Source organism: Palaemon carinicauda, chromosome 45, assembly GCF_036898095.1.
Source record: "Palaemon carinicauda isolate YSFRI2023 chromosome 45, ASM3689809v2, whole genome shotgun sequence".
Taxonomy (NCBI): Eukaryota; Metazoa; Arthropoda; class Malacostraca; order Decapoda; family Palaemonidae; genus Palaemon; species Palaemon carinicauda.
Window position 1 is genome coordinate 625,792 of NC_090769.1, and position 16,757 is coordinate 642,548.

A 16,757-nucleotide genomic window follows, 5' to 3' on the forward strand; every position below is an offset into this window, starting at 1 on the left:
CGAACCGCTTGTTGTTCATCGACTTGTTCATGTTTTTCCTTTCGAAAACATGAACTGGAGGACGTTCACTAAAATAATTTGAGGAGTGAAGAGCGTCCTGAAATATAGGACGTTCGACAGCCTGTTTCGCAGGACGTTCGGCAGCCTGTCCCAAAGGACGCTCGGCAGCCTGTTCCGTAGGATGTTCGGGAGCCTGTTTCGAAGGAGGTTCGATAGCCTGTTTCGAAGGTCGAACGGCAGCCTGTTTCTCAGGACGTTCGGCAGCACGTTTGGAAGGACGTTCGGCAGCACGTTTGGAAGGACGTCCGTCTTTCTTTGAAGGCCGTTCGAGCATACGATCTGACGGAAAGATCTCCTTGCGCTTGTAAGGGCGTTCGTGTTCTATATAGGGGCTGTCAACTGCGGACTTAGGTGAACGTTCATGATCACTTCCTAAAGGACGTTCATAGAGGCTAGCAGGAAGCTTAGATCCTCGACTATGAGGGCGTTCGAGCACACGTCCTACAGGACGTTTCGAAACTTGTAGAACAGCCTGCTCGCTGTCTCGATCCCGACCAAAACTGTCACATGTGCTGGTTTGAGGTTTGTCGCTACGCTGGTAGTTCTGCATAAACGACGAGAGCCTGTTTTGCATGTCTTGCAGCATAGCAAAATTAGGATCTGAACGTTGTGAAATCGGTGATGAAACCACAATGTTCTCCTCATCGCTCAGAGGAACAGAGCGCCTGGAAGGTGAAAACCAGTCTGAAGGCTGCGCTGGCGCCTGGAATGAGGTTAAGCCTGGTCCTGACAGCATAGGAGGATCCTATAAGGACGTTTAATCGGAGGACTTTCAAACGTCTCTGGTGTATCACAGTGACTACATCCAGGACAAGAACTAGCAGGACGTCGGTAGGCCTTATCATAGGTCCTCTTAAGAGGTCTGGAAGCAAGCTTCCAGCCTCTTTTAGGCAAGGGGTCATCCAATGACGACGAGAAATACTTAACCTCACATTTCCATTGGAGAGGGTGAACATCCTGGGAAGCGCCCACAGGTACGTTCGAGGGGACGTCTGCTCGTGTATTCAAGCCTCTCGTCTCCTTTAGCCTTTCGACATTCCTTCTCCCAGGGGTTGGGGAGCTTGGAAGAGGTCTAGGACTAGGACGACAGACGCGAGCAGGCGCACCCTCCACTGCACTTAACTTCACTGCACTTTTACCACTTTCACCTTTCAACTGCCTTACATCGGACACCAGCTGTGTTCTGTCCGCAGAAAGCGATTCCACTTTAGTGCCCAGCGCTTGAATCGCCACTAACATATCTTTGAGTGACGGCTCATTAGCAGTTGCAATAGTGGGATCAGGATCTACCACTACAGGGGAAGGAACAGGATTAATGACATGGGGATATGAAAAGTCTTTAGAAGAGCGAGAAGAACTTCGCCTCAATCTATCCCTTTTGAGTTTACGTCTATACCTATCAAACTCAATCCATTCATGCTCTGATAGTAGTACACACTCATCACAGCGATCTCCTAAATCACACTCTTTACCTCTGCAAGCAACACAGAGAGAATGGGGGTCAAGTGAAGCTTTTGCCATTCGGGTCTTACACCCACTACTCACACATAACCTAAATGTTAAAGGGGGGTGGCCATTTTGAAAATTTAAAGAGAAATTCAGACAAACAAAGGTAAAAAATTTTCTAATCCAAATCAAATTAAAGAATATCCAAAGCGAGATAAAAAACAAGTGGGAGTCAACAACCAAAGTTTTGTACTTCACCAAAATAAGATCAATATTGACGAGAGCAGAATTCACGTGTCGCCGCTAGCGACGGCAGAGAATATGAGGGTTCCTGGAATGGTTCCCAGGTACCTCACTAGGGCGCAGGGGTGGTACACCTGGCTATCCAATTGGCGATTGGCGCGAGTTTTGAATTTTCTGCCGTGACGTCAGAGACGAAAGCTATATATAAAACTACCGGGTAAATCTTATGTTTAAAAATACTGTACGCAATCAATATCAACTACAAATTTTCGACATCACTACAAGTAGAAATACTAAACAATGGAATTCTTACCTCTTTCTCCCGAAAAACATCTGCCAATCTTTGAAGAATATCGTAGATAAGGCGAGCACCAACTACTCGGAAGTTGAAGAGACTTGCTACAATAAGCAAAATGTTATCATACTCCTTGGAGCTGATATCTGGTTGTTCTTCCATTTTCTCGTGCAATTTAACAACAAAATCAGTTAGAATGTGTGCGCCAACCTGTGAAAATTACAAAACTTTTAGTTCCCAGCAAAAGAAAAAAAAACTCTGAAAAGGATAGGTTGGAAATAAAATTACTGTAAATGAGCTTAGTAAACTATGATATATTTTCAAGATAAAAATATGTACGAGGTTTTCAAAATAACTTTCCACTCCGATTATGAAAATATCTAACTTTTACATTGCTGGAGGTAGCTATTAATAAAAAGTGACACTAATAGAATTTGGATTCAGTAGCCTACTTGACAGTTAGAGTAATAGTGTCTGTTAATCACAGTGGGGGAATGAAAGAGTAAACACAATAAGAGAAAATATTTCAATGGCTTAAAATAACACTAAAGCCAATCCATCAAACAATAACACAGGAATTCCTATGAAAATAAAAAATTTCAAGTAATTTTTATTTTTCCTAACATTACCGAGAACTACTTTCTATAGGAGTCACTGGTGATCTCCTCTCCATCGACCAGAGTTTTGCGTATGTTACCCCCCCCACTCCGCGCTCTAAGTAGCCTTACCCCCGGCATCAAGGAATGTGCCCCGAGGGTAGGATCAAGGTAGGTCGCTTGCTTGGCTGGGTCACCTTCCTCATTAAGTTCTATTGAATTAGCACAATGCTAGCAGGGGAAGAGAGGCACTCGGGGAAGGAAGGGAGGGCCATTACCCGAAAGTAGTTCTCGGTAAGTATGTTAGGAAAAATAAAAATTACTTAAAATTTTTGATTTGTTCCAACACGAATACTTACCTCGAACTACTTTCTATAGGAGACTTACACTTTAGGAGGCGGTAGTGCTATTCTGACCCCCTGACCCGGCCGTGGAGGCCAAGAGGCCTATGGATAACGGGACCTACTAAAGAGCGGAAGCGAGGGTAACTACACAAAAATTCACGTTAGTGTCTAAGTACTCACCCTTTGAAAAACTTCTTTTGACGTTCCTTCCCGAAGCGTAGCCGTGAAGAATGTGTTATTTTCTGGGAACAGACGGTACTCCCCGAAGAGGCAAGTAAGCAACTGGGTAGGAGGTAGGAAACCGCACTTGTGCCTACCGGTCGCTAGTCTTGAATGCGCCTGGGGTTTTACCGTTACACCGCTTGGAGAGCGGAGATGACTGTTCCATTGGAGAACCCGTCCAAGGATTTTCTTGAGTAGTCCTTGAGGTAGTGGGCAGTAAAGGTTGACTGGTTCGACCAAGTACCTGCTCGCAGGATCTGCCCCACTGCCATGTTTTTCTCAAAGGCTAAGGAGGTGCTCAGGCCCCTGATGTCATGAGGCCGGGGAGTGCCTGGCACTGCCATGCCATCCTCCTTGTAGGTTCTGGCGATAACTTGTCTCAACCAGAAGGAGATGGTGTTTTTGGAAACTTGTTTCTTATTAATACCTGTGGAAACGAAGAGGATCTTGATGCCTGGTCGGAGATGCGCTGTCCTTTCCAGGTATTTCCTAATTGTTCGCACTGGGCACAATTTTAAGTCTTCTGCATTGCCTGTCTTAGGGATGGCAGGAATTGAGAAACCCTCAAACATCGGGTCCCAGACTGCTGGGTTCTGAGTCTTGGCCACAAAAGAAGGCACGAACTTGAAGGATACTTCATTCCACCCCTTTGAATGAGAGACGTCGTATGACAGCCCATGGATCTCTCCCACCCTCTTAGCGGACGCCAAGGCCAGCAAGAAGACGGCCTTGAGGGCGAGATCTTTGTCTACGATATCCTTCAAGGGTTCAAAGGGGGGACGACACAGCATCTTCAGGACCTTGGCTAAGTCCCACTGGGGCACCCTCCTCGCCTGAGGGGGGCAAGACTGCTCGAAGCTCTTGACAAGCATCGCTATGTGTCTCGAGGCCCCCAGGTCGATGCCCTTCAGGAGGAAGACTTGGCCTAAGGCGGCTCGAACCCCTTTTATGGCTGGAATTGACATTCCTATTTTGTCCCTAAGAAACACCAGAAAATCTGCAATGTCTGGGACAGAGGCCTTAAGAGGTCTAATGTGCCTCTCAGAGCACCACTTCGAGAAGGAGGCCCATTTTGCCTGGTATACCGCGACTGACGACTTTCTCAGGTATAGAGACATTCTCTTAGCCGTGGAGGGAGAATAACCTTCCTTCTTCAGGAGCCGCTCGATAGTCTCCAGGCGTGAAGACGAAGGGAGAGTTGGTTGTCGTGGAGCTTGAGAAAGTGAGGCTGGTGCAGAAGGTCTGACCTGGCGGGTAGAGGCCACGGCGGTTGACTCGCTAGGTCTTTTAGGTCTGCGAACCACTCTCTCTCCGGCCACCAGGGCGCTACCAAAGTCATCTTTAGGTTTCGGGCGGTCCTTACTCTGTTGAGCACCTGTCTTATCAACGTGAAAGGGGGAAAAGCGTACACATCCAGATTGTCCCACTTGTGCTGAAAGGCGTCTTCTAAGGCTGCTTTCGGGTCTGGTACAGGGGAGCAATAGACTGGGAGTTGGGCGTAGTTCTGTTGCAAAGAGGTCCATCACCGGGGAACCCCAACGCTGAATGATGAGCCTGGCTACTTCTGGGAGAAGGGACCATTCTGTCCCTACTATCTGGCCCATTCTGCTGAGGCCGTCGGCCAGAACGTTTTTCTTCCCGGGAATGAACCTTGCTAACAACACCACGTGATTTTCTTCTGCCCGATTTAGAATCTCTATGGTGAGATCGCACAACTCCCTCGATTTCAAGCCTCCCTGCTTCTTTATGTATGCTACTACCGTGGCGTTGTCGCACATCAACGCCACGGTGTTTCCCTTTAGCACGCCTTCTGGACTGCTTTCAACTCCAGGATATTGATGTGGAGTTGCTTTTCCCCTTCCAACCAGGTACCTCGTGCAGTTCCGTCGAGGAGATGGGATCCCCATCCTTGGTTGGAGGCGTCTGTGAACAGAAGTAATTCTGGAGGGCTGGTCCCGAAGGGCATCCCCTTGAGGGAGTTCGACTGGCAGTGCCACCATTCCAGGGAGGGTCTCGTGTCTGGAAGGACTGGAATTAGCACTTGTTGTGAGTCCGTCTGGCACCAGAGGTTCTTGAGATTCCATTGGATGGATCTGAGCTTTATCCTCCCTTGGGGAACTAGTTTCTCCAATGAGACCAGGTGGCCTATCAGCCTCTGCCAGTCTTTCGCTCTCCTGGGGTGTTCTGACAGGAACGGCTGAATGATGTGCCTGAGGTTCCTTATCCTGTCCTCCGAAGGGAAATCTTTTCCCTGAATGGTGTCCAATGTCATCCCCAAGTAGTTCATTCTGGTGGACGGGGATAGATTTGACTACTTCGGGTTGATTACAATCCCCAGATCCCTGCAAAACTGGAGGAGACTTCTCCCTTGTTCCTCCAAGAAGGCCTTTGAGGCGGAAAGGAGCAACCAGTCGTCCAGGTATCTGATAAGGCGGATGCCTCGTTCGTGAGCCCACACTGAGACAGTCGTGAAGACTCTCGTGAACACCTGGGGCGCTGTTGACAGACCGAAGCAAAGAGTCCTGAATTGCAGGCTCTGGGAACCCCATTTCACCCGGAGGAACTTCCGACTCGAGGGGTGGATCGGAATTTGGAAGTACAGTGAACCCTCGCTACTTCGCGGTTCGACCATCGCGGATTCACCACTTCGCGGATTTTTTCCATAACCCATATATATACAGTAATATATATATATATATATATATGTATGCATGTATTTATGTATATATGTATGTATGTATGTATATATGTAGGTATGTATATGTGTATACATATAAATATATATATATATATATATATATATATATATATATATATATATAATATATATATATATATATATATATATATATATATATATATATATATATATATATATATCTAAAGTAGGAAGATGTGATGTAGTTCTAAGGGAAAAATATGGGAAATATGTCTGGGTAATAAGCAAAGCTCTACCTCCAGTTTGTTTCTTCATTATGATCAGAGATAAATGTAAACAAAACATTGGTTGCCATTTTTTATCGTGCTTTTTAGCGTGTTTAGGAAACGCATGATATAAAATCGCCTTTAATATTTGTGCCTGTTTTAGTTTAGGGTACTGTAGTACATGCATTAAGTGTTCTGTACATTAAAGGGTAGTTTGTTAACAGTACTACGTACAAGGGAAGGTTTTAAAAGTCTGAATATACTTGTTGAATAAATAGGTAAATATGGTGTCACTACTTCGCGGATTTTCACCTATCGCGGCCGCGTCTGGAACCTATCTACCGCGATAAACGAGGGTTCACTGTATGCGTCCTTGAGGTCGACGGTCATCATAAAATCTTTCTCCCTCAAGGACAGCAGGACTGACTTTGGAGTGTCCATCTTGAAGTCCGTCTTCTTGACGAACTTGAGAGCTGACAGATCTATAACCGGTCTCCACCCCCCCGTCGCTTTCTCCACCAGGAACAGGCGACTGTAGAAACCTGGCCCTGGGAGAGGAACTTCTTCCATGGCGCCCTTCTCTAACATGGAGGATACCTCCTCTTGAAGGGCGGTCCTCTTTAACGGATCTTTGGGAGCTAGCCATTCCGTCCGGTTGGCCGGAATAAGAGGGGGTGGTTCCGTCAGGAACGGGAGTCTGTAGCCCTCCTTTAGGACGGACACTGTCCAAGGCTCTGCCCCTTGAGCCTTCCATGCTTGCCAATGTTGTCTGAGGCATCCCCCAACCCGAGGCTTGGGCGGGGATAGGGGGCCTCCCACTCTATCTTCTTCTAGAGGGGCGGCCTGATCTGCCTCTCCTAGAAGCGGAGTAACCCGACCTGAAGGAGCTTGAGGGCGCTGCAGCTCCCCTGCGGGAGGGTTGCGGCGTTGAGGACCAGGAGGAAGAGGGGGCCTCTCTCCTCGTAGTGCTGGAAGAGGCTTGGGGCATCGCGGCGCTATCCGAGACGGACCTCTTGTAGGGTGGTCTCCTAGAAGTTGCCGGTCTGGTGACGTTGGCCTCCTTCTTTTTCGAGACCTTTCCCATTATGGTCTCTAGCTCTTTCAGAGGAAAAAGAGACTCTCCCCACAGGGGCAGGCTGCGAATGGCTCGCGCCTCCCTGTCTGGTACCTTCCGAGACACTTTCTTTAGAACAGTGTCTCGCTTACGGAGAACCCAGTTGGCTGTAAGGGCGAGAGACTGATAGGTCAGGAACTTGAGGGTTTTACCCCCGGAGGTAATGAGGTCCCTCATTAGGCCTTGCTGATCAGGGTCCTCAGGGTCGAAGGAGGCTTGAACACCCACCAACGTGGAAGCCCACCAGTCCAGCCAAGAGGAGACGTTAACTAAGTCTCGCGACATTTCCTCCATCATGGAGGCCTCTGCTGGCGAGAAACAGACTGGGGCCGAAGAGGCTCTATCGTCTGAGACGCCTTGACTCAGAATGTCCATGGCTGTCTCCACTTTACAAGGACCTGGGCGACGTCCTGCGGGCACATAGACCTTCCCTTAGGTTTTGAGGCCCTGGAGCAATTTCGAGGCACTCTGGGTCTTGGGAGCCTCGGCATTGCTGGCCACTACTTTGTCAATATACTCTTGCCCTAGAACTAGATCTCGGACCAGAGGGAGTGCTAGGGATGTCTTAGGTTGGGAGGGAGTTTGCATGATTCTCAGCAGGCTTGACCTCCAGGAATCTCCATCCGTAGCTGCAGGTTCTGCTATTTCGTGGTGCCTTCTGATCAGGCTAACCACTCTCCTGTCCTCCGTCGGGGAGCCCTCCCCTCCGTCAGCCGAGGTCTCGGCCTGGGGCGGGGGAGCCGGTTTACCGGGCACGCCAACTGGACGCCTAGCCCTTGGGGCCAGGGGCGCCGTCCTGCCGAGGTACTGGACCTCATCTGCGGGTAAGTCCGCACCAGGGGCTCGGGATAATGCAGGCACCGCTGGTTCAGCGGGGACTCTCGTACGCCCTAAGGCTCTAGGTGCTGAGGGCGCGGTTCCCGTGGGCTGACCCGACAGCGGGAACCGTTCCTTCCGACCCGAAGGCCGCACCAGCTGGGCTGGTTCGGCCAGGCTGCCTGACAAGAAGCGCGTTTCCCCCCGCTGGGCGGGGTGAACCGGAGGCCTAGAGGACTTATGCTTTCTCGAGAGGTCTTTCCTGCGAGCCAGGTCGCGAGGGTCAAGGCTGTGCTTGGAGGACGGCAGCCTTGGGGACCGCTCACTGGACCGGCGGTCTGGGGAACGAAGCACCTTCGATTCCCGCGAAGATACGTAGATCCAGGCGCCACCGGGAGATACACTTCTCCTATACTTACGGCTCGGGGAGCGGGAGCGCTTTCTGCTATACCGAGAGCGCGACCTCGAGCGGGAACGCTCGCTCCTGGACCGCTCCCTCCGACGGCGGTGTTTCACCCTGACCTCTTCCTCTGACGAGGAATAGACGTCCAATGAGCCCGACGACACTGTGTTCACCGCGTGTCGGCCGGTAGCGGGGACTGCGGGGGACTTCTTCGGCCGTTGAATGCCAGAGGTCGAGGGCTGGAGGAAGTCATCGGGGACTTCCGTGGGGAGGGTTGGGAACGACTCAAACCGTTCCATGCCCGGGAGCCAGGGATCCAGGGTCACATCCATCCTCAGGGGTGACCTACCCGGCGTCTTCGGGAGCCTCCAACCGAAGGCATCGTTACCCGAAGGTCGAACTTTCCTCTGGTTGTCTCCCCCTAACGACGAACCAGAAGCACAGGCCCACGAGGGCGGCGGTGACACCGAGACCGCGTTACTACCCCACAAGGGGTCATCGGAGGAAGCGTGCCCCCCGAGCACAAGGGCCGACTCTCCGGACGCACTACTGGGTCCTTCACTAGCCCTAGAGGGGCCCGCCATTGGCACTGCACTAACACTGGGCTCCTGGGAAAGGACGCCTTGTTCATCCACAACACTAGACTTACCTCGTCCCCTACTCTGTGTAGGGGATGGCGAAACCGAGGCCCCGTTGGACCGCTCACTGGGTGACGGTATCGACGAGGAAACACTAATTTTCCTGGGGGAACGTTTTGCTGATTTCCTCTTTTTGGTACCGTAGCGTACCCACTGTATATCGCTCCAGTCTACACACTCGGGGCACGTGTCTGCTGACGAGCAAACTTTTCCCCTACAGGAGGAACAAAGGGAGTGAGGATCCACTTCGGGCTTGGAGAGGAATGCTCCACACGATTTCCCGGCTCTAGGCCCAGGACAACGGCAAATTTGCTCCATAATGCACACAACGCACGACACAAGCACTAAGGGAATCAATGAAAACACTGGGTAAGCACACGGTTGAAAGGTGAACGCACAGGAACACTTGGGAAAAGCACACTGGAAAACGCAAGTTGCCACGCTGGGAGCACGTGGGACACTAGAACGCACACAAAGGATCAACAGAGATACGAGAGCGAGGGTGTGAACGCCTCGCGACCAGAGAACTTAATGAGGAAGGTGACCCAGCCAAGCAAGCGACCTACCTTGATCCTACCCTCGGGGCACATTCCTTGATGCCGACGTTAAGGCTACTTAGAGCGCGGAGTGGGGGGGGGGTAACATACGCAAAACTCTGGTCGATGGAGAGGAGATCACCAGTGACTCCTATAGAAAGTAGTTCGAGGTAAGTATTCGTGTTGGAACAAACTATTTTTTTCATATTTCAACTGCATACTGTTCTCACACAGGCATTGACCTGAACCTGTCATATAAGTGAATTACAGCATAATCCAAGCAGTGTAACAGTGGAGATTGTAGTGATGGAGAGCTACCTCCATGGGGATATCAACCCATTCTATCATTGCAGGAACCTTTAATCTTTCCATGTAAAGATTTATACTGGTAAATACTGGAAAAGATTCCATGTAAAAACTATACTGTATTGTACAAAGAAAATACAAATATTTATCTAAGCTACAACGAATATGAAAACCGCTTAAAGAGACTAGAGGGAACTACAGTTTTGACATGAAAAATGAGAGAACTTGTCCTACATGAAGATTGGCATGACTTAAATCATAATTTTATGTAAATGAGAAAAGCTAACAGCAAGTGCAAAATACATAAACTGTTGTAAGGCATGTTATCTCAGGAGAGGTCACTACATCCCAAGACAGCTCTTACTAGAATCAAATATAGGACACATAATTACTGTTCCAATAAAATGGGTTCCTCAACATGACAACATTAAATGGTCAGCAGGAAAACACCACCTAATGTAAACAGCCTACAAGAAAGTGAAAGCAAATGTAAGGCATTTAACTGAAAAGAAGAAAACTCTCCCTGCACAGACCCCATTGTTTTGCTATGGGAAAAAGGAAGGAGCCCCTTGCACCAGGGCTTGCCTTAAGGTTAAAGAGCCACCACTTTTACTCGATTGATCCTCATAGGAAACCAATGAAGAAGAGTCAAAGGGCAGAGTACCGAGGGTGGAAGAAGGGAGTTGGGCTTTCTTCGACCTCAAGGATGACCCCAAAGGCCCAGAATCCTTCTTAAACTTCTCCTACTGCCCATAATTCTCCTACTCCCTACACTCGTTGCAGGGGGCCTGGCTGCAAGAGTGTTCTCTGCAGGCCAGGCGTAACTGATGAAGATCAGTTTCCCTTGTGTTCATAAAGGTACCGCAGGTCTTTAGTAGCACCCCAGAGCACTTCCACTTATCTGCAGGAATGCTCAATCCCACTTGAAGTCGCAAACGCGCTGTTAAGAGAAAAAGACAAGGTAGTTAAACTGCCAAAAATTCCAGCCAAAGAAAATGTCCGTCCTCACTGACAGCTGATAACGAAGGGGTTTGTCAGTGAGCCAAAGGGGGGGGAGTGCTTTTCCCTTCACCAGCCAATTTTTGACACCTCATTATAATTTCTGACTGTCGCACTCCAGCTTTGCTGTTATCATTCTCCTATGTAAAGGACGATGGTTCGTATTTGTGCAGGAACCAAAAGAAAAGTCGTCAAGCTGAAGTTGACACAGAGACTGAAAGACAAAGGCTCTGTAGCTTGTTGACACAAAGACTCTGTAGCTTGAACAAGCCATCAATGGTTGCCAATTACAGCTAGATTGTCTCCTACTTTAATAGAGGAACGAGTCCATTCAAAGGAAAGAAAATGAGAAATTTTTAGTTTTCAGAGTAAATATTGATACAGCCAAACTTCAAAAGAGAAGCAACATAATTAACAAGGAAGGTTTATATTTTTAATTAATAAGAGTTCTATAAAGAAAACAGAATCATAATGGGGACTTGTAATTTGAAAGACTGAAAACCTCCTGGAGAAATATCATAGCAAGGGTATACCCTACTATAGGATGGATCAATGGAATTTGTGACTCATTGCTGGGACAGGAGGAGATTTCATGCTGGGGTGCAACTGCCAAAAAAAAACCTTCAGTTGCACTCTGATATTAAAACTTAAACGAGGATACACAGGTGAAGCAAAATGTTAAAAAGTGGGGGCAACTAAGGTCAGAGGAGAAAATGCTAGGGATTTTATTAATGCCTACAGTGCACTGTGAGATGCACTAACAGCTTTAACGCCATAAGGAGTACTACCAAAGGAGGATCTTACTAAACCTTTATAGCATTACAAAAAAATTCAGTAAGGTTTATCTCTCAAGACACTAAGATAATAAGACTAGAGAGACATTCTGTTATTTTGAGTAAACAAAAAATAAGTTACGTTTGAATGTATGACATGTGAACAGTTTACTAAAATTACATTTCCCTAGTTTTATATATTCAGTATATGACAGGTTCATAATCATCAAATGTACTGTAGAGTTTAGTCAAAATTCAATATTGAATAAATGGGAAAACAGTTCCAAGTAAAATAATGAACAAGTGTGCATTGCATTTGATACATACCTGATTACCAACATTTGCTGATAAAACTGCAATGAGCAACATGTGCTCCTGAATAAGTCTTTCTGGGGTTAAAGTGGGAAGCACTAACGACTCGGACAACAACTGGCTTAGACAATCACTCATATCATTTTGACTATGTTTCTGATATAGGCCTTCTATATGACTAACAATTCCTGCCAAATTACTTTCGGCTAAACGATTTATAAGACCTTTTAGATTTCTTTTCAACACGGCTAATTGTTCTTTTTTCTTTTCACTGACATTCATAGCCATAAGTTTTCGAAGTGCTGGAGGTATATATTTACCGTTAGCTTCTGATTTTTTAGTATGTATTACGTTTCCTTCTTTATCTACTAAACGACCATAAATATCCTCTTTAATACCATTTGCTTCATCACCTACATCACTTAATGAATTCTTTGCATCACAATGATCAGTGGACACATCTTCAACATTTTTCTCCTCTTTATCAATTTCCAATGCATCTGTTTTCATAGATTTTTTCTTTTTCTTCTTGTTTTTCTTTTTACTTGGACTGACTTCCACCTCTACCTCATTAGATTTTGTTTCAATGTTTTCAGAAGTTATATTACAATTTACATTATTCTGGTCTGAGCCTTGAACTTCGTTGCTAACTTCATCACTCATACGTAACTTCTTTTTCTTTTTCTTCTTGTTTTTCTTTTCACTTGGACTGACTTCCACCTCTACCTCATTAGATTTTGTTTCAATGTTTTCAGAAGTTATATTACAATTTACATTATTCTGGTCTGAGCCTTGAACTTCGTTGCTAACTTCATCACTCATACGTAACTTCTTTTTCTTTTTCTTTTTCTTAGGACCTTTTAATGCACTTTCATTATCACCTTCCCCAGATGCCATATCTTCATGTTTTGGCAGAAGCTGAAGTGAGTTAACATTTTTCCCTTCAATATTTTCATCCATAATTGCCTTCTTCTTTTTCTTTTTCTTTTTCTTCCCTTTTTTTGAAATTGCTTTGGCAACACCATTTGTAAGATTATTGGTCACACAATCATTTGTGACACTAGCGGCTTCAATTTCGTTTACTGATTCTGATTCTAAAGCTAACTCGGATTTGACTTCAAAGCTATCCCCATCTGACAATGGATCCACTCTTGCCTTTTTCTTGGGGGGAAGGGAATCCAATTCTTTATCACTTTCACTTCTTATTCTCAACCGTCCTTTTCTTACTGACAGTGGACTACCTTTCAATTCAGTTTCACCATTGGCAACATCCCTCTCCACACTAGCTTCTGTGTTGCATTTTGAGTCTTTATCATGCTCTGACTCATCAGAACTACTACAGCTATCCATATTTCTATCACTAATAATCCTAAGTCTGTTCTTTTTTAATTTCTTTTTACGCTTCAATCTTTTTGATAATTTTAATTCACTTTCTTCTAGAATATCTTCACTGGTGGATTCGTGCTCAACAACATCATCGTTAACAACAAAACCTTCAAGATCAGTATCATCACCACTGTTGCTGGAATAATTATCTATATCATTCAGAATACCATTATTGATATAATCAGCTTTACAGAAAGAACTTCCACCTTCAAATGCAAGTTCATACTCCTTTGTTTCATCATGAACAGGCTTTTCATCATAACTTTCTTCTCCGTCACTTTCCTCAGCCTCTAGATCAAAAAAGCAGTTTCTCGCTCTCCTCTCATCTGTAGATTCTTCATCTGAATTCTCTTCATCGCTTATTTCTTCTTCAGATTGTTCACTGTTAGAGTCATCAGATGCCTTTGAATTATCATCATAACTCTCTTCAGATTCATTTGCCTCATCTGCTTCAGATTGTTCATTGTTAGAGTCATCAGATGCCTCAGAATTATCATCATAACTCTCTTCAGATTCATTTGCCTCATCTGCATCTTCTTCGTCGATAGTTTCCAATCCATTACCAAAGTGTTGGTCAGAATAACTCTCTTCATCATCTTCATCATCATCATCATCTTTCAAGTTCTTTCCATAAGAATGTGAACTTATTTCCTGGGAATCCCTAACATCGTCATCATCATCATCATCATCAGACGATTCACTTCCTTCTGGGTCGGATTCGCAAAGAAGAAACTTCTTAAAACTACCCTTATCACTATAAGCCTTGGCACGATTCATTGAACCTTCCTCTATGTCTGCAATGATATCCCCAAAATCATCTGAAAAAATTGGCGCAACTCTCTTTTTCTGTGTGGGTCTAAGACCCAGAAGTCTAGCCATTTTGTTAATTTCTTTTGTATCATCCTCTTGATCTCTCTGGATACTTAACAGCTTCTGTTTATTTTTAATCAAGTTTTTCTCTTTATTACTTTCCACCGGAGTTTCTAAAGATTTTGATTGTTTTTTGCCAACTTTCTCTACTTTTCCTGCTTCTCGATCTACAAATTCTTGCAGCCGAGCTAATCGATCACTGTTTGATGAAATTGTTTGAAATCCACTACTTTCTTCCTGTTTTTGTTGTAAAACATTCCTTTTGTTCTTCTTTTTACTTTTACCATTAAGTAAGTTTTGTTTCTTCAACCCATTTGGCTTACTACCATCATTACCACCATTATTAATATTTTTTTTCTTCCCTTTCTTCAGCTTTCTTTCATCTTTTCTCTTCTGAAGTTTGAGGCCTAAATGGTTAACAAAACGTTTATTTGTTTCTTTAGCTTTCATCTTGATCAGTACGGCATACCTTCCCACAAGCAAGAGGAGTCTTCTTTGTAACAATGTGCACCCTGTAAATGGAGAAAGAGTTGTGAGATATATGACTAAGTAACTTACCTATCAACATTATTAAAATATTTTCCATGTTTCTTGAATTAAAAGATCCTAATATACTGTACATATGCTATATTCACCAATAAAGGCAAAGATTAACACACTAAAAATAAAGTATGTACAGTATACTAACAGGGGAACCATTACTCCTCAAAAAAATATGGATTGACTAATTTACTTTTAGTAGGTCTATAGTATGGCTCAATTAAAAATACCTGTATATATTTGAATTTCAGATAACCAAATTGTCAAACTTCTCATACAATTTTGCAGAAAATCTCTGTACTGAAAGAAAATTCAAGCATTTCAAATGCAATTATGAAATTAGGGCTCCTTTAACAGCCTACTGGTACAGTATCAGTTAACTTTGGAATAATAACAAATGCTTTTTATACATAATGGATGGTAGGGTAAAAGTAATAGAACTGTACTTGGTGCCTGATGAAATTTCAAAGTACAGTACTGTACTTTTATTCCTTGCACATATATAAGGTTAAACTATAGTGTAGTACCAAAGAAAGACAATCTCCGACTTGTCTAATTACCATAAGCTTATGCAACACCATTAAACATTTGAGGGCCAACACCTCACCCCAAAATTTGACACTCAAGCTCCAGGCTCATTTTAATCGACTAATCCTAGCACATAAACTTTTTGGAAATGAAAGGGCACTGTAATAACCCAACATTCGTGACACAATAAACCTCACATTCCTATAAAATTACACTAAAAATGATAAAAATCAAATAATTTTAAAATAATTTGTATTTTTCCCATCAATACAAATCAGAGTTCTTTAAAAGGAGTATGTTTTTCGAGTCGGCTGAAACTCAGCTGTCAAAATTTATAACAAGGTGTGGGTAGTCACTGGCGGGTGGCCTATAGCACTTGCTCCTCCAACAAGTTCTTCCAGAAGGCTAGGGTAGCCTGTGTTTCAGGATATCTCATTCCTTCCGAACTGAAGGGAGAGTGGTAGTGTCTCCCCCCAAAGGACAGGAGGGTAAGTCATTCTTGCCCCGGTAGTAGCCTTTGTAAGAAGGAGAGAAAGATTGAAGTCAAGATGACTTGGGTTCTAAGTCCTTGTCACGAACTGCTGGAACAAGGCGATAAAGATCTTCTATCCTTCAGAATGGCTAGTGACACAGATAAACATTTAATCTAAGAGACTGGCATGTAATAGTGTAGTAAAATTAAAAGAAGAAAAAGACATAAATGTACCCAAAAGTCACAAAGAGTTTTTTTGGAAAAGTCACAGAGTTTTTTTGTCTTAACCAAAGATCATAAAGGGAAGACAAGAGAGTTGCTCCAATTTCAGTGAGAGTTTGCTCTACTACTGTACATCCAAATTGTAACCACAAAGGTGCATTAGCAACAGATGGCATAGATCAGTTCCGACTATTGTATACATTTAGACTCAAAGATAAAAAATAGCCCTAATATAAATTAAGTTTGTCACTACTGTTGAATACTAAAAACCTTTGCAGTTGGTTTGGATGGACAGTGTAAAATTTTAAATATTGACTGAAAAACAATATATTATATGGGAAAGCACAAAAACACAATCTAATCAAGGGTTCCCCACATAACCTAACCTAGGAGCCATATCCTTCCCTACTTACCTACCGGGGCCAGACTATGAACTTCCTGAGACCTACTTAATTAGAATGCCATATCCTTAGCTTACAATAGAACTAAGTTTCAACCCTATGTTTGTTTCCCAACAGGCTTCACTTCTGGCAAGGCATCATATTTCGTGAATCATACAAGTAGCTTCATAATACAGTATCGTGTTTCAGACAATTATGAAGCTAAAGATAAACAACTTTTTTCCAATTAGGAAAATCAATTTGACAAGTAATAAGAAACTCTACTTAGATGTGTCCCAACCAACCACATACAGTTAGGGATTGTGGTGAG

The 16,757-nt window shown here is 44.5% G+C and overlaps 1 protein-coding gene across 1 annotated transcript in view; it reads right to left on the bottom strand.

Moving 5' to 3' along the window:
• The window catches only part of LOC137634899 (nucleolar MIF4G domain-containing protein 1 homolog), a 41,568-nt gene that overhangs the window by 16,787 nt on the left and 8,024 nt on the right, over positions 1 to 16,757 (bottom strand). Inside the window, exons 2-3 of the mRNA XM_068367446.1 lie at positions 12,044 to 14,796; positions 2,063 to 2,254 (exon numbers count right to left, since the gene is read on the bottom strand). Of these exons, the coding sequence (XP_068223547.1) occupies positions 2,063 to 2,254; positions 12,044 to 14,734 (2,883 nt within the window). The 5' untranslated portion in view covers positions 14,735 to 14,796. The remainder of the gene's footprint in view (positions 1 to 2,062; positions 2,255 to 12,043; positions 14,797 to 16,757) is intronic.